We start from the raw sequence: 20,435 nt of genomic DNA, 5'->3' as shown, positions 1-20,435 counted from the left end.
GGTCAAGCAGCTCCAGCCAGCTCCTTCTGGAGACGGTTCTGAGAGATTCTGCTTGAGGAAAGGTCTGGGAGCCATGCCCTCTGCACCTGTGAGTAGGCTCAGGACCACAAGAAGCCTGCAGCCGTCGGGCAGGCAGTGGTGGGGTGACGGATCAGAGTCTGTCCACCGCCCCACCAGGCCTTCCCAAGAGGGTGGCGCCCTTGCGATGCAGAATGTTCCCGTACAACCAGGGACAAGCAGGGCCACCTCCATCATTTGTGAAGGAGCCAATCAAGAAGCCGGATGAGAGGCTTCACCAGCAGAAAAGCATGTTGACCTACCCACCTACAGTGGTGTCCCTCTGCCCAGACCCAGGTGTCCACCAGGAACCAGGTGGTGGGGGCAAGGTGGGGAGGCTGGACCCTCGGACCCACCTGGAGGTGGTCAGTCCTGCCAGGTGGCGGTGAGCGAAGCTGTGGTAGGGCCCGCCTGACACAGGCTGCCTCCGTCCAGCCAGCGGCACACGGCGACCGCAGGGGGCTCAGGCAGAATCTCAACAGACTTTATTCTTTCACATTTAAACAAAGAAAAAGCAGAAGACAGATTTTCTCTTTTCCTTTTCTTCTTCCTTTGGTCGTTACAGTGACGGGAGGGAATGCTCTTACACAGCACCGCGGGGGCGCCCCGCAACGCCAGCGCCCGTCTCTGAGGCCTGCCCTTCACCTCCTCCTCACTGTGCTGTGAGGAGGACAAGGTGGCCTTGCAGGTGGGCTGGGCACCGGGGAGACCTGCGGTCTGGGAGGAACGTGGGGGAGACGTGGGCGGGTCCCTGGCTCTCAGCTGCGCTACCACCCTGCACCCAAGGGCTTGGGAAAGACACGCATACGTGCAACTTGGTTTTCCTCAAGCTTGCAGGGCAGCCAGAGCTGAGCAGCCAGGACAGCCATGCCAGGAGAATGCTCCATGGCTGGACATGGCCACCCACACCAGTGGCCAGACTGGCCAGGGAGGAAGGCCCTGCTCCTGCACAGGGATGCCTGAGCCGGGCAGCTATCTGGGCCTGACACAGGAAGCAGCAAGCTTGTCACTGAGTTCCTGGGTACTTCCAGCCAGGAATATTGTAGCCTGAGCCACAGGCACATTCAGCTGAGAGGAGCCGCCGTGCCCTGGGCTTGTCCCCTCCCTGGACACACCTGCTGCTCTGGGGGCTTTGCACCAGGCTGACCACTGTGCCCAGAGTGTTTCCACACAGAGCAGGCCAGAAGGCACGAGGGGTCCCTCGGATGGAAGTCAGAAGCTCCAGGATGACAGCCGTGCCCTCACATCAGTGACCTTGGGGAAGCAGAAAGGGCACAGGTTACCGTGGACCCAAGGGCTGGGAGGCAGGCCCCTCAGGGCCAGAGCACCGCCCAGAGACTCTGCCACAGTCTCTGAGCCAGCCCCTGGAGGGCCCCAGCTCCCACGAGCCTTTCCATGTCCACGAGCCCCACCTGCCCTTGACCTCGGGTGCCCAGGGTCTGCTCTGCCTGAGGAAAGGGGAGGTCTTCAATGGCTGGACAGCCTGGACCACAGGGCTAGCCCAAGTCCGGCACAGAGACAGTCACATGGGTGTGAGGAGCAGCCCACTCTTCTGGCTTCTTCCAGCCACAGGCTCACTGTGCGGGGGACCCAGTGCGTCTCTCTGGGACCCTCCTGTGCACTGATGGCCCTGAAAGGACATGCCCCTCAGCACTGGAGCCCGGGGAGGGGTCCCAGGGTCCCCCTCTACCAGGACACAGCCCTCTGGCACTGGGGGCACGGTGGGAGAGGGCAGACCTGCCCACTCGACATGGTAGGCCAGCAGGTGCCGAGAACTGAGACCTAACCACCCGGAGCTGTGTGGAGCAGCTGAGGGGAAGCCTTCAACACTACAGCATCAAGTGGAAACAAGCCCCCACGGGCGAGGGCACCGAGGCTGGGGACAAGGGAGGGGCAGGACCACAGTGCCCACCAGGAGGAGGCGAGGCCAGGATCAGCCCAGAGAGCAGAAAGCCCAGAGCCAAGTTCACCCGCTGCCTGGGCAGGGGCGAGCTGCAGGCACCCCTGTTCAGCACAGGTGCACGTGTGGCTGGGAGCAGGGGACATAAGAATGCAAAGTCCTCCTCTGCTACAGTCACCAACATCATCTAAGCTGAAAAGTCAAGAATCAGGAGCCGCCATTCAGAAACCTGAAGATGTGCTCAGCACTGGGCACGGTACCAGAGAACTGCACTGAGTGTGTCCAGGAGCTCCGCACGTGAGGCCAGGCCCACGCTTTTCCACTCAGGTATGGAGAGGTGCTGGAGGCCCACGGGTCTTCCACAGAGTCCAACATGCATCTCCCAGGATCCCCACACTGGCCCCTTGCTCAGCTGCTCAGGGGGGCTGGTCAGCTGCCCAGGACCCCTATTCCCCTCTCCAGACAGGCCATAGGTGGGGGACTCACCACCCAAAAGAACCCTCTGCTGAAGACAGGCCTGGCCCTAGTGGGGCACCCTGCCTCCCCAGACCTTCCCACACAAGGCTGCACTGGCCACCAGACAGCCAGGCAGGAGTGCACGGTGCCTGCCCGGGTTCTAGGGCTCAGGTCAGGCCCTGGGCAGAGGAGTGAGGAAGACCATGGGAGCACTCAAGGCTGCACAGCAATCTCCAAGTCCAAGAGCTCCAGGAGGCTAAACCTGTGCCCACCAGGTCTACACAAGTCCAGACTCCGATCCTGAAGAGGTCCACCAGGCAGGGTCACAGCAGAATGGATGGCAAGGTCGGGTTAGACCCCTGCTTGGTGACATTCCTCAGTGTCCTGGGATAGGAGGTGCCCTGGCCACACTGGGCAGTCTTTGAGGCGTGCAGGACAGACCCCATTTCCTGCCTGCGGCCTCCTGTTGCCGCGAGCTGTGGTGACCACCCTTATCCAGAACAACTCCATCCCAGGCCCCTGTCCCAGGAAGCACCCAGCCTTGGTGAAGTGGGCCAGGCACTCTGGAAAGTGACACACGCTGACCTCACACCCCCCAGGCCCCCGGCGTGGTGATTCAGGGGCTGGACGCTCACCAAACACAGCCCTGTCAAGGGACTCAGCAACCTGAGGATGGGCTGCCTTGATGGCAGAGCTACCAGGGTGAGGCGGGCAAAGTCCCTTGCAGTGACCTCCAGGCAACAGTGGGCCACCTCTGTACTGGGGGCTTGGCGGGTGGGTAGGGCACACTGCAGGAGCTCGGGCTGGGCAGGGGTCAGCAGCATGGTTTCTAGGTCACCCTGCACTGTTTGCAAAGAGTGGAACCACAGAGGCCTCGGCCTGTGTGGAGACCCACTGCTGCCAGACTAGGCCCACCAACCACCACCCAGTGCCAGCACCCAACTTCTGCAGGGCCCAGAACAGGGGTGGATGCCTGGCCCAGCTGTGCTGCTTGTGATGACTGCAGGCCCCCTCCCCACGCCACTGCTGAGCAGGGTGGGGCACAGGCTTCAACTGTAAAGGGAAGCAGCCACCCACACGCTCCAGGAATTGGGGAGGCATCCAGCTCCACAGAGAGGGTGGCAATGGCCCGAGGACAGTAGGGGGGAGGGGGACAGGATGCCTCTAGGAAAGCTGGGAAGGCCAGGATAGTCCCTTGATCTGGAACACTGCTATAGGAAGTCCCTTCTTCTGAAGCCTGACCCGGCTTGAGATCGGACCTCTCTGGACCTGGGCCCGGCTTGTGCAGGCCTGACTCACAGCACCTACTGGACAGACTGAGCATCTGGAGAGGTGCCCAAGAGGCCAGGCCTCCACTGCTGGGTCAGATGGTTATATGGCCCATTCCCCAGTCCAGGCCTGACCACCCCCATCCCTGATCTCTCTACAGGGAGGGCAGGCTGTGTCCACACCAGAGCACAGACCTGTGGGAGGGCCCAGGCCTGAGCAAGGCCCCACACCCACCCCAAGGCCACCTTGGGCAGCAGCCCTGCCCTAGCCAGCTAAGGCCCTGACTTGGGGCCTGAGAGATCATCCCTTGCAAAATAGTCCTGCACTGCTGAGCCCTGGAGAGGTCACAGCACCCCACAACAGGTCTATTCTCAGTGTGATGGTCACACCCCTGGACTGAGCTGCTGCCCACGACACAGACCAGCAGGGCCTAGCACAGCCAGCACTCCTGGCCATGGCACCTGTGCCCTGCTTGCCTGCTCTGTGGTGCTGCGGGGGCTGATGGGCACATGCCCCACTGCTCCTGGGTTAGTCTCGGCCACCAGTCCACCCCACGGCCTGCAGCCAGGGTCCGCAGTGAGTCCCAGCATGCCTCCCTGCAGCCATGCCACCTGCTCACTGTTCCCCCCTTGGTCACTAACCAGCACTGTCCCCTGGGCATAGACACATCCCTCACGGGCAAGGGTGAGCCCCAGGAATCTGCAGACTCCTCCTAAATCCGTGACTGGTCGTGAGGCGGGTACAGTGGCCCCCGATCTGTGGACACCATTCCTGGCCTACCCTGCCCCACCCAGGCTGCAGCACATCTGAGGACAGTCACCCACCCTGGGCCAGGTGTCCAGCTTACAGGGTGTCCCTTCCAAACCCCTGTGAAGGGCCAGGGCTGCTGGCAAGGTCTGACCGCTGTAGGCTCTCTGTGGGCTCTGGGTAGGGACAGTCATACCTGGAAACTGCTCCGCCCACCCCTTCTTACTGGGGACTCTAGGATTTACAAGGGCCAAATCAGGGCAGCTATGCTTCACTGCAAAGAGACTGCACCGCATGTCCCCCGACAGCCACACTGCCTCTGAAAACGCCAGGTGTCCTTCAGCCGCCGTCCTCCTTAGGAAAGTGCAGGCCTTGAGAGGATGGCCCGGGCTCTCCCCCGACAGCGGCCTTCAGAAGGACCTGCCCGCTCCTGGCAAAAGGAGCAGAGTCCATGCCCACAGGCTGGACCCCAGCTGGGGCTGCAGAGCTGAGCGCAGCTGCCCAGGGGGCAGAGGGCTCTAGGCCTCCAGGACTTCACAGAACTGCTCTGGGGTAGATGCTCAGACCCACCCCATCCCTCCACACCAGGGCCTGGGCATCAGAAGCCAGCAGCTCCCTACCCAGGGAGCAGCTGTGGGCTACAGGCCAGTGCCCCTCCGAACCTGTTCTGCTGAAAGCTGAGGGACAAACTAGGATGCAGAGCCACGGGAGGGGACTGATTGGCCCAGGGCCACAGGACTGCCCACAGAAGCACAGAACACACTACATCTCCAGAACCCAGAAATCTTAGAGATGAAAACAGGATACAACCAACAAGTATAGCTGTGAGATGGTGAGATGTCTTCACTTGGGGGACAGGAAGGTCAGGCCCCAGCACAAAGGGCCTGCTGCAACCGCTAGGCTGCTCTCACCACCTCTGGCTGGCTTTGGAGGGGTCCTCCCCGGGTGCAGTATGACAGTATAATGCCACGCTGATAGACATTACTTAAAATAATTTCACAGGTGTAAAATCAATAATTGTGGGGAGGACCCAAGAAGCAACCAAGACACTTGGCATTAGGGCATCTCACTGGAGAGAGGGGAGGGGACAGGCAGGGGACACACCAAGACAACTGGGCCCCAGAAACCCAGCTCCTAGAGGAGCACCCCAGAACTGCCTGCCCCACCTGCCCACAGGAGCCCACCCGATGCCCAGAGGCGGCAGCAGGCACAGGCTGCTAAACGCTGGGGTGGGACAGATGGAGCCCCAACAGCAGGCTCAGAATCACAGGCCTTAGCTTCCTTCTGGAACAGAATGATTACAGCCTTCGAGGAGGGCCTGAATTCCCTGGAAGCAACGTGGAAGGCGGCTGACAGCCGTCCTCAGGAGGAGGAGGACATTTTATTTGGAGCTGGAAGAAAGAGGAGCTGGCTTGCAGCACTCAGCTCGAGGCGCTGTTCTCAGGACTCGCCGCAAGGGCACCCAGGAGAACCGGCTCCCAGCGCATGTTGGTCTAGGGTCACACCTGCCCCCACCAGCAGGTGCACCACCAGCACCTGCCGTACTCAACCAGTGGGTCCTGATCTACAGCCTCATTTCCCTGGGGGGATCGACCTTGGGGGGGCGGGAGTGGGGGTGCTCCCAGGACTGGTGCCAGCAGGTTTTCCCAGCCCCCGCATATCCTTCTGGAACCACGGTGTTCTACATCCTGCACAAACCCCTGCAGAACCTCCAGCGCAGGAGCTCCACCGCAGCCCAAGGCAGGTGCGGCACCTGACCTGAGGATGACGTGGACCTCCAGCACCCACAGATATTCACGCAGCACATGGGGAATTTAACTTGGAGAGGAGGAGTGAGGGGAGGGAGCCCTGTGTCAGTCCTCCCCCTTGCAAGGGTGCCACCTCCAGTGGTGCATCTTTGCAGGTGTCCTGAGGGTCTTGAGAGGCTAGATGATCCTAATTCTGCCAGGGAGCCCTAGATGCCACTGGGGGGCCTTCACAGAAGAGAGGAGGGAGATTCAGCGCTGAGGAGGGCCAGTGGCCACAGGTGGGGGAGGGCTGGAGCCCCAGTGCTGGGAGGCAGGAAGGACCCTCCTCAGAGTCTCCGAGGCTGGGCAGCCCTGACCACACCTTGGTGTTAGACTTGGTTTCCAGGAATGTGAGGCTGAGTGTCCCCTGTGTGGCAGTTTGTTACCGTGGCCACAGGAAGCTCATGCAAAGGAGCGGCTGATGGGAGCCCGCAGCCTGATGGACCGCAGTGCAAGAGCACCTGCCCGAGGGAGAGGGAGGCGTCCTGCCAGCCAGCCAGGGAGGGAGCTGGGCCTCTGAGAGGCTGGGCCTGGGACGGCCCTCCACCCACTCAGGGAGGAGCTGTGGCTTGCAGCCCACACCCCAGCCACAGCCACAGCCTAGTGCAGGGCCCTGGCCAGCGGCCCACTCTGCAGCTCTGCCCCAGGAAGGGTCTGGGCTCCCAGGACAGCACAGAAGGGTCCCCATTGGCTCCCACAGCTCCCAGAACACATGGGCAGGTGTGCTGTCTCTGGCCAATCCTTGGGAAGACCTTGGCTTCTCTGGGCTTGCCCTAGGTGACTGCCCACCCAGCACCCCAGCCCTCTGTGGTGCTGAGTGTGCAATGAGCAAGGTTCCCGTCCAATCCAGATCAGCCCCAAGGCTGTCCCTCCAGTCCTCTACTGGCCACCTCTCCCCAGGCTGGCCAGCACTGCCTGCTCTCTGCCAGACCCTCTTCCTGCCCCCAAACTGCCACTTACCCTCCTGTCACCTCCCCACTTCTCTTGCTTCAAAGGCCCTCCCCTCAAGCAGCCCTGGGTGGCGCTCCCCCTGCCCCTTTTCAGGTCTGTCCTTGTCCAGTTACCCCGGATGTGGGCCCACACCTTGCCCCAGCCCCAAGCACCGAGCTCTGAGCTCTCGGCTCTGAGATGCCGCAGCCAGACCCTGGACACCTCCCTCGCCAGCCAACTGCACCCACTCCAGTCTGGGTTGTCCTCATGGGCAAGGGGCTGGCACCCCCAGTTCCAGCAGCAAACACGGCACGTCCGCTGCTCCTCTCCAGGCCCAGCACTGGCCTGTCACACCCTGTGCTCAAAGCAGGGTGTCAGCACAAACAGGAGCTGCTCACTGGCCCTGTGCATTTCTCCAGGCAGAGCCTAAGACTGGGCCAGCAGGCCCAAGGGCCCCTGGAGTGGGGCCAACCCTCAGAATGTACCCTGGTGTTCCTCTGCCTTGTGCACCACCCACACCCTTTAAGCTCCCAACTGGCCCTCAATTTAGGTCTCAGTTCCTGTTGCCCCTCCAGGAAGCCTTCTTGATCCCAGTCCAGGCTAAGACTCCTCCTGCTGCTCTGCCTCAAGGCCCCTGCCTCCTCCTCTGCAGGTCTGTGTGTGACGGTGACCCCAGACTCCCCTCAAGGGAAGACCTCATGACTCTGCCACTCTCTAGCCCACTTCTGGCCTTGTTTGCCCTCAGGGGTGCGGACAGACTGGGCGGAGCCGGCAGACAGGAGTGAGGCTAGTGAGGACCAGGGCCAGGGCCTTGAGCACCCAGACCAATCCCTCCAGGCACAGCGGGTCCGGGAGGTGGGGTGGAGCAGGCTTGCACGAGGTCTCTGGGAGTCCCCATTCCTGTCTCGAGGCAAAGCCGGCCGGCCAGCTCCTGCAGGACCCCAAGCAGCACCAAGGGCAGGGGCATAGTGCCTGCCCGTCTACAGGGGTGTGCACCCTGCCCCCAGGCACAGGGACCCCCGAGAGCTGGTTTCCAGACTCCCATCCCCAGCACAGCCTCTGACCTCTCTCCCTGGTGCCAAGCCAGACGGGGTGCAGTGGTCACCTCAAGGGAGCTTGCCAGTGGTCACTCACAGCCCCGGGCCTGGCCATGACTGTCCATGGAGCATTGCACAGGGGCACTGCTCCTTCAGGCCTGAGGCAGGAGCTGCTGTCACCCCCACGACACAGGGGGCTGCAGCCTCTGTGCCTCCACCCGAGGTTGTGGCCTCACGGGCCTGGGCCAGGGCTCACCAGGAGCAGCACCAGACGACCCAGCAAGGACACTGCCTTCTGGTGGTCCCCACTGAGGCCAGGAGCCTGCCCCCGGGCCCAGCCTGGCAAGGGTCTCTCAGGGATGGGTGTGGTGCTGTGCCCTGGGAGGGTGGAGACCTTGTTCTTCTGCTGTCACTCTCCTGACACGCCTGTGCCACCCCCGAACCTCTGGGAGCTTGTGCCCCAGCCACCACCATCTTCAGGCAGCTGCAGTGGACCTTCCCAGCAGGCTTCCCTGCCCTCCCTCCTCTTCCCAAGAGGTGCCAAGGTGCCCAGATGCCAGCAACCATGCCCCTCCCCGGGGTCCCATCAATCTCTGCTCAGGGAAGGGATCCCCAGGTTCCCTTCCAAAGAGCAGGACGAGGGTTGCCCCCAGCAGTACTGCTGACACTTCAAGCAAACGTCTGCCAGCGGACCACCAACCCACACCAAGCAGGAGGCCCGGGGCTGTGGGCACCAGCTCTGGTCAGGGCTGAGCATGTGAAGGGCCGGGGTGATGGGGACCTTGCTCCCAGCCTGATCCCTAGGGGACAACAGCAAAACACAGATTGGCGACCACGGCTGAGCAGCTCCACACTGGAGGGCCAAGCCCCCCACAGGCCCAGAGCACTCAGGCTGCTGGGCCACACGTCGGGCCCAGGGCGGCCTCAGGAGAAGAGCCGTGTGGCAGGCAAACCAGTCGGGTGAGATTTTTCCTTTGCTTCCGGATAAACACAGGCAGCCCTGAACCTACAGGGCTGGACTCTCTGACCCAGAGCCCCCCCTTACTGGGCTTCCCAGAGCCCACCAGTCCACTGGACGAGCCTGCGGGTGGCTGAGTCCCCTGTAACTGAGTCCCCACAGCCAGTGTGACTGGAAGCTGGAGGGCGTGTGGTGAGGGCTGAGCTGGGCTCCACCCTCCTCTGGAGCTGGCTGATGGCACCCAGAAGGGGCATGTCTGAGAGGAGCCAGCAGCCTCCATGCTGACTCCAGACTAGTTCAGAGCAAAGACCCGTGTGGAGTTAGGGGCTAGGACTGGGTAGAGGGCGAGGCAAGAACAGGTGCTGCAGGTCAGCCGCCAGGCCAGGCTTCGGCAGGGACACCAGGGAAGTGTCACCTGGCCTTCCTCTTTCCCCTCTCCACGGGCGCTCATGGCTCAGGACAAGCGCCCTAGACATGTGCAGGCGTGCAGAGGCTACCGCCCACACCCACACACCTGTGCACCCGCCAGGCTCCCACAAAGTGCCCAGAACTGACGGGAGATGGGCCTGATTTATGTCTGGACTCCTGGGAAGGAGGCAGGGGCACCCCACTGTCCAGGTGGGGAGGACAAGGCCAGGGCAGAGCCTGCACAGCCAGGCAGCCTTAGAACCAGCCCCTATGACAGGCCCTCATCACCATCTCCTGTCCCAGGACCCCGATGCATAAGGCAGAGCAGTGACAGGGCTTGAAGCCCACCGGACCCTTCTCTAGCCAATCATCAGTCAGCCCTGCTATGACCTGAAGGATGGCCACCCACAAGGCCAGGACTCCAGGCGGGTGGCAGAGGCAGATGTGGTCACTGAGGGTCACCAAGACAGGGCAGAGGCGCAGCGGGGACAGTAGATGGACAGCTCCTGTCCGGTGTTTATCTGGAAGCTCTTCCTGGCTAAGTCTCTGGGCCCATGGGGATGAGCATTAGGTGGTCCTCAGTCATGAAGACAAGCCTAGAGGGTGCCAGCAGGAGTGGGGGCAGTCAGGGACATGCCCAGAAACAAGTGCAGGGTAGGCTGCACCCTCCGTGCCTTCCAGATGCCTTATATAGGGGCACAGACTTCCACCCTGACTCCCCAACTCCGTGGGGTGATGTCCCCCACATGGTGACACCCTCTGCCCCTCCCGTGTGGTGAGCTCCCGAGTGGCACAGGCTCCCTTTAGGAACCGCTGTTGACTCTGACGTGGTCCTCCTGGGGGTGGGCAGGGAGGATGAGACCCTGACTCCAGGAACAGGCAGAGCACCTCCTAGGACCCAGAGCACCTGGCCACCACGGGTCCCCAACCAAGAGCCACTACACCTGGCTGTCCCGGGGAGGAAGACCAGACAGGAAGGGCACCTGGCCTCCTTCCTCTGTCCAGCCAGGGCGGCACAGTGTGGGGCAGCAGGAGCGCCAGGCCCTGCTCCAGGCTTTGGGAAGGGGTGCAGGCGATTCCCCAGGGTGCTTCCCGCTCAGTTCGGCAGCACCCCTGCCTCCAGTCCCTCAGAAGCATACAGAAACCCTTCACGGGGCTTCTTTTGGAAAACGGCTGCAAGACTCAACCTCGCTCTGAAGTAGCAGCTACGAAACTGGCCTACTCCAAAGCACCTCTCCAGTAAAGCTTGGCCCTCAGGTGACAGAGCCAGGGTGGCTCCCCTCAGAGCAGCAAGCCATGGGCTGGGGCGCACCTCGATGCAGATGAACATGACCTCAGGACAGCGCCAGCAGACACACTCACCTGGTCAGGGAGCCAAAGTTATGTTTCAAACTGGGTCAAGAGCTCCCTGATTTCTGGGGCCACGTGTCGCGCGGCATTCGCAGCCTCGGTTATAGCTTTCCGATACATCCCCTTCTTCTTACGGTTAAATCTCAGTTTGAAAAATTCAGAGAAAGGGGAGAGTTTTGAAATAGATAAGAATGATGTAGTTGGAGACCCAAACCATGAGACTTTTGCTTCTTGCCAAGAGGGCTCTCCATCCTCCTTCTGGCCAAGGCTGATGTCAAGGACACGTGCTGGCCACCAAGGAAAACCATGAATCTTACCCCACACGACGTCCCCTACAGCCACCGTCCTTCCGTCTTCAGTAACGCACTTGGAGACGCTCTGAGTGTGCAGCCTGACTGTGAGGGGTGGGACTGTCTGGTTAGCGTCCCTGGAGGAGGAAGGCACGGATGCACCGTCGCCGGATGAGAGGTCCCCTGTGTCTGCAGACGTGACTTCGGAGCTGGAGGACTTGGACTCGTCCAGGCTGTCGCTGCTACACACAGACTCGCTGGTGCAGTCTGCCCTTCCTTCAGGGCAGTTGACAAGAAAAGCCAACCCCTCACGTCCCTGTTTACCTTGGGGACACCTCTTGAAGTCATCATCCTCGCCAGAACTTCCAGAAGACAAGTCCTCCAGCCCATGGGCAGAGCCGTCCGCCAGGAGGGCCGGAGGGCTGGCCCGGGGACCTCGCAGGCAGCCGCTCAGCTCCTCCACCAGCTCAGCCCTGTACAGCGGCTCCTGCTCGCCATCCCCCATGCGGTGGGGCTTCAGGCGGATCTTGGGGGGCGGCAGGTCCAAGCCAGCAGGCACAGGACGGGTCAGCTTTAGCTTGGGGATGGAGGCCAAGGGCCCACTGGGCAGGCGGTCCCCAGCGTCCCTGGGCTCCATGTCCCGCGGGGCCTCGGGGTCCGGGCTGCCATTGTACAGGGCCTGCTGGGGGCAGAAGGGCTCCAGGGAGCCGTGCACGCGGGAGGGGATCTTGACCACCTCGCCCTTGCCCTGGGGAGTGCTGTAGGAGATCTTGATGACGGGGCTCCGAGGGACCTGCTCCCCGGGAGCCCGCTCCTCCTCCCGCTTCTCCCTCTTGCTCCTCCTCGCAGTGGCCGCAGCCACCGGGTCACCATCCTCGGGCTCCTCGGGCTTGCGATGCTCCCTGTCTGGGCCGCTGCCCAGCCTCCGGCGGGCCCTGGGGGCAGCAGGGGGTCCAGGGCTGGCCTCTTGGGGACTCACGGTGCTCTTGCACTTCTCACAGAGCACCTGGCGAGGCCGCAGGCGGATGGTGCTCAGGATGAGCCGGCCCGGGTCACGGTTGCGGGATAGACGCCGCCGGGTCCTCTTGATGGTCCTGGGTGGAGGCTGTGGCACCCACTGCTGGTAGGTGTTCCTGAGCCAGAGTGGGTGCGGGAAGGGGGCGCCTTCAAAGTAGGGCGGGTAGGGGGGCAGGCTCCCGGCAGGCAGCGGAGGCACCAGGGGTGGGGGCGGCTCGGGGCCGGACGTCCTGGGGAGCTGGTCCTCTGAGGGCTGGTCCCTGCAGGGAGGAGGTGGGGAGCCTGTGCCCAGCTGCATCATCTCTCCGTCCCTCTCCTCAGGGGCCTGGCCGCGGCCGCCCAGGGCTGGGGCATTGTCAGCCACGGACAGTGGAGCCAGCGGAGGCAGCCCAAAGAGGCCGGACCTGGCAGGGGAGACAGAGAGAGAGAGTGAGCAGGGAAGGACTCCAGCTGCCCCTGCCCTGCTGCCTGGACCCACTCTCAGCAGGCTGGGTGGCGGCGTCTGCCAAGTGCTGGGTGGCATCCCTGGGCTGTGACTGAGAAGCAGGCCCCTGTGAACTATCTGTGCTAGTGTGCAAGTGGACGCAGGCACATCAGGCCATGACATGTGGCCTGGAGGCTGCTTCTCTGATCAGAGCGTCTGAATCTTGGGCTGTGGCCACCAGGGGAGGAGAGCTCATAGCTGAGCACTGTCAGGAAGCCTCAGAGCAGGGTCTGTGTTCAGAGATGTGGACGACCTGACCTGACCTTGCTCACTGGCTCCCTCCCCTCCAGGGGGGCTGGGGATTCCCAGGTCATCCTCAAAGTCCCTAGGCCTGTCCCCTGGAGCAACCAAGCCCTGGGCATCCGATGTGCATGGAGTGGGGCGGGAGCTGCATGTGGCCAGGTGCAGAGCTGCAGCCCCAGCCTCCGCAGCCCAGAGAGGCAGCGGCAGCCACCAGACCAGAGCCCTCCCAGGCTCTGTGACCTCTCAAAGCCCAGAGTCCCACGGTTGGCCCCAGCTGCTTTAGTGGTCCTCAGGCTGTGTCACCCAGCCTCCCTGGCCATCATGACCTAGAAGGACCTTGCTGCCCAACTGCTGCCCCCAGCCCTCACCCTAGAACTCATCACAGGGCTGCAAATGTGGGGGGTGTTAGAGAAAGACGAAGTGAGAGTCCCTAGTTCCATGGAGCAGAGCTCTCAACAGGAGCCTAGTGGGGAGACTTAGGGAGCTCTGGGAGGTCTGGATGGCAGTGAGCCCCAGGAGCCGGGGCAGACCCCTCCCTGGGAGTGAGGAGCGTGGCACCCCAAACACACAGGGCTGACCATGCCAGGACAACAGGGTTCCTGCAGCTGCTGGGGAGGCAGGCTGCAGGACAAGGACTCAGGGCTGGCAGAGTCCTTCCCAGGGCCCCTGCCAAAGCACAGTTCCTGCCGGCTTTCACAGCCACCCAGGCTGTGAAGTGGGGGTTTCTCTGGTATCCTCCTCCCCATCTGTTCCCCCTGTCCATCGTCCACAGCCTCCCCACAGGTCCCCAACACCAGCCTATGTCCCAGGCCAGCCTTCTGAGGCAGACATCCTGCCAGTCAGGCCCAGGGATACACAGCCCGACTGCTGGGCAGCCTTGGCCAGTCATCCACCCAATCCCAGCTCATCTCTCTGCAGTGGCCTCCATCTTCTCTCCCGGAGGATTCCAAACGTGTTCTGCAGCCTCCTCACCTGCTATCTGCACAGCAGGCTGGGCAAGGTGGGGTCACCCCGCCGACAGGCCCTGCAGCTCACATGCCCATGCATGGCACAGTCCCCTCAGGTGGCATGTTTAGGATGGACACACAGCTCTTGGCCAGAGACACAGGCCCCAACCCAGGCACAGGCTTGCCTACAAGACACAGGCCAGGGGCTGGTTTCTTCCAGGCAGGTCACCCTGGGACGCCACAGCCAGGCCTCACACCATCCTCTTGAGGACCCCAAAGCGCACCACCACCTGACAGCAACAGCCCAGGACAAGAGAAGCTGGCCCTGCAGAGATGGCAGTGACCCTGGCACGGCAGGCAGCCACGCTTCCTTCCTGGAGCTGCTGCCCTGCCAGGGCCACACCCACCCCTGCCCGGCGGATAAACAGTGGGAAGGGCTGCCCCCAGGCTGGAGCAGACTGGGGCCCATCAGAGCTCACAGCACTGGCCTACAGGGACTTGGGCTCCCTCGGCCCCTCAGCAGCCCACAGATTGCCCAGTGCCTCCATTCCCAGTTGATGGATGGGACAGTGAGGTTGACCAGAGAATCTGCCCCAGCCGAGTGGTCCCGTGACTCCAGGCCCACGGCCTCCAAAGCATGGAGACAGCCTTGGCACAAGGTGGTGTCTGGGAAGAACCCCAGCCTTTCCTGGGCCCAGAAGCAAGCACTGCAGCTTTGGCTACCCACCAGGCCCAGCATGGCTGGCACTGCCCCAGTCCCAGGGACAGAGGCTCCTGGCCTGGCAGTACCCACCGATGACACTGCAGGCCTTGGAGGGTGATAGAAGTGGGCCACCCGGGAACCAGATCAAGCCTGCCAGGATCCATCCTGGAGTCACAGGGCCCACAGGTGGGTGCAGCCATGAGGACCCCGAATCGCACCACCATCTGACAGCAACAGCCCTACACTCAGATGGAAAGCAGGCACCCTGGGGAGGGGCCTAGGGACTGTGGTGAGTCACCAGGGTGGGGGCCCACACAAGGCCAGCCAGTGTCTCCATGCAGAGAACTGCAGGGACCCAGAAGCAATCTTCAAGACAGTAAAACTTGGGCAGCTCAGAGTCAGGGAGGGAAAAACATGTTTTGAGGAAGATGGGGAAACTGAGGCAGGAATAAAAAGCTCAGGAGGCTCAAGTTGGAGAAGTGGGGAGAGACCTAAAAGCAAGAAATGGGACAGAAACCCAGGGCTCTCTAGGGTCACCAAGGTTCTCTCCCTCTGCAGGGTGTCCTGCAAGGACGAGGCCAGGGGAATTGTGGCCTGGCCCAAGGTCCTCAGCAGGACTCCAGTGGCCAAGCTGTGTCCCTAGGGACCAACCTGAGGGTCTTGGCACAGCTGTCCACTCACAATAGCCCAGGCCAAGGCCAGCCTATGGCAGGAGGAGCAGAGCCCTGGCTGCCTGCCTGAACTCCAGACTGCCCCAGCCTGTGGCCGTCTCCATCTGGCTGCCCCCATCCCGCTGCCTGTCCTCAGACCCAGGACACAGGCTGCTGCACCTTAGTGGCAGCCGCTGCTGCTCTCCCCACGTCTGCCCTGGAACTTCCTCCCAGCCTCTGTGGGAAGGCCATCCTGCTGCTGCCTGCTGCCTGCAGGGGCCGGTAAACATGGGGTGTGCAAAGCCGAGGAGCCCATGGAAACCTTCACAAAGTCGTGGTGCCAGGAGCATGAGCCTCAGGATGGCCTGAATCCAACACCAAGGCCCACCTGGGCATGTCCACTGGGGTTGATTTAGAGCGCACCCACAATCTTTCTGCAGCCCTGCAGACAAAGAACTGCAGGGCCAGGGCACAACAGAGTCCAGGAGCAGAAAGGCCCTGCAGGAAGCAGGACAGGCTGCCCAGACCTGCCGGGAGTTCGAGGCCTCCCAGGCCCCCTCTGCTCTGGGAGTCGGGGCAAGCAGTTTGGCAGGACAAGCCACAACCTGGACACAAGAGCAGCTCCTTCCCCAGGGTACACACTAGGACCTGCCCCACCCTATGAACACATAAGTCCTGCAGATCCTGGGAAGCAAGTGGAGCCCCCTGCATCCTGGACTCCAAGACCTATCAGCATCCTTCCCTCGTCTTCTGGGCTCCCCAGCAGCACAAGCGAGGCTCTCCTCCACTCCTCAACCACCACGTCTCCTCACCTGCTTGCTCAGACAGCACCCCATGGAGAAGCTACCAAGACTGGCATGCCAGCAGGGCCCCTGCACACCAGTCCTGATGCTCGGTCCCTCCGGCTACCTGGGGGTAGGGGGGACATCGCCACACCACTGCATTCCATCCTGGGAGCATCCACTGGCAGCTGAGTCTCTGTCCTGAACAGCGGAGGAGTATGGGCCAGGACTCAATGCCCTTCTGATGGGGGACAGGCAATAGTTGGGGTCCTAGTCACAGGATGGCACCTTGATCTTCCCAGCACACAGGACCATGGGTCTGTGTGGCAATCCACTGTGTGCGACTCACACTAGCTTAGATATCAAGACTGGAGGCACTGGGTCACCAGGCCACGGGTAGGGACCCTTTTATCTTCTGTTCATAAGACCACACCCTGGACATCTGCTCTCCTCAGGCCACCCCTCAGCTAGGGACTCACCACCTGAGGTTCTCAGCCCACTCCAACCTCCAGACACAACTCAGTCATCAGAGCTGTGGAGGGGATCCTCCGATTTGCCAGGAAGTCGACTGCGGGAGCAGCTTGGGCTCAGTCCCCGAACACAGGTGGTGCTCAGTGAGCACACATGACTGCGTGGACAGACCCAGAGCAGCTGAGAGCTGCTGCAGACCACACTGTAGTCTGACAGCAGATTCAAAATGCAATGCACACTGTGAAGACCTGAGCCCAAGCTGCTCGGAGCCCCCTCCTGGTGAACAGGAGATGAGAACCAAAGGGGAGAACACCCCAGCTGGCCCTGCTTCAGCCCTCCCACCCGGAGCCTGGGTGAACGAGGCCTGTCCCACGTGACCATTTAACTCCAGGCCACCAGGTAAGCATCTGAGCCAGGGAAGCTGCTCTGATAGTTACCAACACCATCAGCACCCAGAAATAGTGATCTGCCCGGAAGAGAGCCTGCATGACGCCTTGCTACTCCAGGACCCTCAAGCCCCTCTGCGAAGGGTGAACATGGATCACTGGAGCACCACAGCTCAGATCAGGAAGCGGCCTTCCATAGCAGAGTGGCCAGGCACTGAGGAGACACTGGCACCCAGGGAGGGCAGGCACCTAGACCCTGTAGCCCGAGGACAGCACCCCACTGCCCATAGCATCTGGACCAGCTTATAAGCTGTGATCTGGTTCCTGCTTGACAGGCAGGATGGTAAACATTAGTGTTGCAACTCATAATATTGTGGGTAGAGAACTGGAAACAGAAACAGGGGAGGCCAAGGAAGGCAGAAGCAGGGGCAGTGTTGGGACCAAGCCTTGGAGGGCTAGAGGGGCAAGGAAAGCCAGGTTTATCCTTGGGTTCTCCACAAGGATGCAGGGGCAGCCAAAATCAGACAGAGCCCAGGCAGAGCTGAGCTGCACCCACCGAGACCCAGCTCCTGGCTCAAGGTGGCTCTGGCTATGGCACTGATGCCCCCACATTCTACAGCTGCCAGTTCCCAGGTCCTGGCCTCAGCAGCTCTGCTTCTTTCCATGATGGGGTAAGGATCTGTAAAACAGTCAGACCCAGGTCTCAGGGAGGGGCACCCACTGCTCTGCAGCCAATAAGACATCTCCACTGTGAGCTGGGGGTGCTTCAGCCTACCTCATTCCTAGTCAGGGAGCCCAGTTCATGGGGCACCTCAGCTGCAAATGCCCCTCTCCAGGTAGGAAAGACCAGTGTGCAGCAGGCCCCAGAAGGACAAGGAGCCATGGGTCGGGGGATCACAGACACCCCAACCCCTGGCTCGTAGCAGCTCTCAAGTGGTTGTTCTGCAGCCCCTGAGTGTCACTCCTTCGTCAGGCACTCCCAGTGGTAGCCAACACAGAGCAGGGCAACAGTCACACGGGAGGCCATATGTTAAGTCACATGACTTGTGCATAAATGGCTTCTGGCACATCTAATGAAGAGATAATGTCAGCGAGATCACTGTCAAAGAAGGACCATCTCTGCTCTGTTCACACCACTGGAAAGACCTGGGCTTTGGGGAACCAAAAAGTTGGCCCTTTCAGATCAGGGGCATCCACTGCTCCTAGTTCCAAAATAAAGCCCAGCAAGAGAAGAGATGATTAATGCCTAATCATTTATCTGGCAATGACAGCGCACCACCACGTGACGGGTATTCAGGAGGCTCATCTGTGCTCAGGAGTCCCTGCAGCCAGTGCACAGGTGCGTGTGCAGTCAGGCCGCCCCTCTGGCAGGGACACTGGCCCATAACTTATATCTTGTACTCCTCCGCGCGGACTCCGGGAGCCGCGGCAGTGTTTCACACCCGGCACAGCCTCAGCTGCTCCCCACCAGCCGCTCCTACAAGCCTTGGGACCCACGCAAAGATCGGGGTTCCTAAGCGACCGGGCAAGGCCATCACACAACTGATCCCTCTTGAAGGATTACAATTCTGCAAACAGCCAAATTCAACAGTGCGGCTGAACAAAGAAAAGTGTGTTAATTACCGCAGACCTGCGGAGTTCGCCCCGCTCCGCGTGCGCCCTGGCGGGCCTGGCCCCGCAGACCCCTCCGCCCGGCCGCGCGTTCTCCAGCCCCGAAAGTCGCGGCGACTTTGGGAGACAGCCACTTTTGCCCCCCGCCCCCCAGCGGCAGCCAGCTCGCGCGCCCCGAAACCCTGGCAGGGCGGAAACCGAAAGCCGGCGCCGGCCCCGCCGCCCCGCCCCAGCCGGTCTCCGGCCCCGGGTCCGGCGATAGAGTGTCCCCGGGGACTCGGGGGCGTCCCGGGCCCGCGCCCCCGCCCCGCTCACTTTTTCGTGCAGTCCAGCAGGATCCCGGCGAAGCTGCGCTCGCCGCAGCTCACGGTGACCACCAGCGCGCCGTTGACGACCTGCTCCACCCGCACCGGCAGCCGGCAGCCGGCCCGCGGCTCCATGCTCCCGCCGCGTCCCGAGGCCGCCCCCGCCCGCCGCCGCCGCCGCCGCCGCCGCCGGGTCAGCCCCGCGTGACGCCGCCTGACGTCACAAAGCTCGCTCGGCCGGCCGCCACCGCGGAGCCGGCCGGGGCGCGCGGCCGCGGGCTGGGCTCCCGGGCACGGGCCAGCTGCCCGTAGCGTGTGCCCTGCTGCCCGCGCCTCCTGGCGGAACGGGGCTGAGAACGCATTGCGGAGCCCCGCGGGGCGGGGAGGGGGCTCGACAGTCTCCCCGCACGCTGGCCAGCGGCGTCCCCGGGTCCGGGAGGCCCTGAGAGCCAGGAGCTGAGGGGCAACGAGGACACTCGCCTGGCCCTTGGCAGGGCTCAGACCCTTTCCCCGGGTCCTATTCCTGGGCCCCCCCCTTGGCCCTGCCCTGGGCCCCTCCCTTTCCTGTATCCCGGAGTTCCCCTGCCCCGGTCTGCGCCCGAGTCTCCGAGTCTCCGACAGCGCCCTGCATCGGCTCCCGAGGCCGCGGGGCACTGAAGGGAGGAAGTCCCTGGCGGCGCGCAGGAAGCCGGTCGGGCGGGACAGAGGAGACGCGGGACACAGAGAGGGCACCGCAGGCACCCGGCAACGGCTTAGTGTTGCCCTGGCCTCGTGGGAGAGGCAGGGGCACTGGGCCATCCCAGGGTACCCTTGCGCCTCCTTGGGCGGCCGGAGGTGCACGCCCGACTCAGGGCCGAACTGTGTTCTCGGCGGTGGCAGAAGGACCCTGGCCCTCCACCCCAGCCCGGTCGGCTTCCTTAAACACTTGTGCATCCTCATCCGCCTCCGGACCTCATAAGCGCCACCCAAGGGCCCAGCCTGTTGCAATGACCCTGGCCACAAAGGTCCGGGACCTTAAACCAGACTTGTAACACCTAACAGCTTGGGGAAGCCAGCTGTCCTGGCCACTCGCCTGCTGGTTCCCCACCCTCCAGCCCTGGAATGGTGTTCCCACTCCGCTGGGACTTGCATGGGGTGGTCACACTAAGCGTCATCGGGGACAGTTGGCGCCGCTTGACATCGCCCTCCGGTGGCGCAGGGAGGCATCGCAGTTTTGAAGCTCTTAGGGCCTCAGGCACTTTAGGAGCACCTGTTCTCCTCCAGAATCTGGGGTTCCCCAACCTGCACCTCTCCAGAGCTGGGTGAGGATGACTTTGGAGTCAAAATGCCAGGCAACAGGGACATTTCCCAGATTCCTCCGGTGGGTGGGGACTGGCTGGAGGCTGCAAACTGAGCATTTGTTGAAGATGCCTGGTGGGCACACCTTTTTGGGCACTGGAGACAGAACCACAGACCATAGCACCACCACGAACTCGGGGGAGGGGCTGCATAAGGAGGGGGTCTCCATCCAAGAGTGTAGAGCGTTGCTTGAGTAGGCAGGCATCCTCCCAAAGAGGCCCCAGGTGGCAAACACAAGGTGCTGAGTTTGGGGTGGACAGGGAAGATGCCTCCAAAAGATGTGAGTCTACTGGTAACTCCCAGGTGTCA

At 62.3% G+C, this 20,435-nt stretch overlaps 1 protein-coding gene across 2 annotated transcripts; it reads right to left on the bottom strand.

The window, feature by feature from the left end:
* Positions 1-525: 525 nt before the first annotated feature.
* Positions 526-18,942, bottom strand: Pwwp2b (PWWP domain containing 2B). 2 transcript variants are annotated; one of them, XM_077105391.1, is made up of 3 exons: positions 18,799-18,942; positions 10,912-12,610; positions 526-1,311 (listed from the first exon to the last, which is right to left on the bottom strand). In XM_077105391.1, exons 1-2 carry the CDS (start codon positions 18,921-18,923, stop codon positions 10,930-10,932), a joined length of 1,806 nt encoding a protein of 601 aa, XP_076961506.1. In that variant the 5' UTR covers positions 18,924-18,942; the 3' UTR covers positions 526-1,311; positions 10,912-10,929. The 2 variants fall into 2 exon arrangements, with proteins under 2 accessions (XP_076961506.1, XP_076961507.1); XM_077105392.1 differs by having other exon boundaries at positions 11,217-12,610.
* Between the last annotated feature and the right edge of the window lie 1,493 nt (positions 18,943-20,435).

Source organism: Callospermophilus lateralis, chromosome 15 (assembly GCF_048772815.1).
Source record: "Callospermophilus lateralis isolate mCalLat2 chromosome 15, mCalLat2.hap1, whole genome shotgun sequence".
Classification (NCBI taxonomy): domain Eukaryota; kingdom Metazoa; phylum Chordata; class Mammalia; order Rodentia; family Sciuridae; genus Callospermophilus; species Callospermophilus lateralis.
The sequence above is the reverse complement of the archived record's forward strand: the minus strand, read 5'-3'. Positions and strand labels throughout refer to the sequence as shown.

What these genes read in the sequence shown, in the direction of transcription:
- Pwwp2b (XM_077105391.1), bottom strand. Translation starts at nt 18,923, where the DNA reads ATGGAGCCGCGGGCCGGCTGCCGGCTGCCGGTGCGGGTGGAGCAGGTC. An exon ending in CTGCTGGACTGCACGAAAAA is followed by an intron (nt 12,611 to 18,798) that starts GTGAGCGGGGCG and finishes CTCCCCTGCCAG; the next exon opens with GTCCGGCCTCTTTGGGCTGC.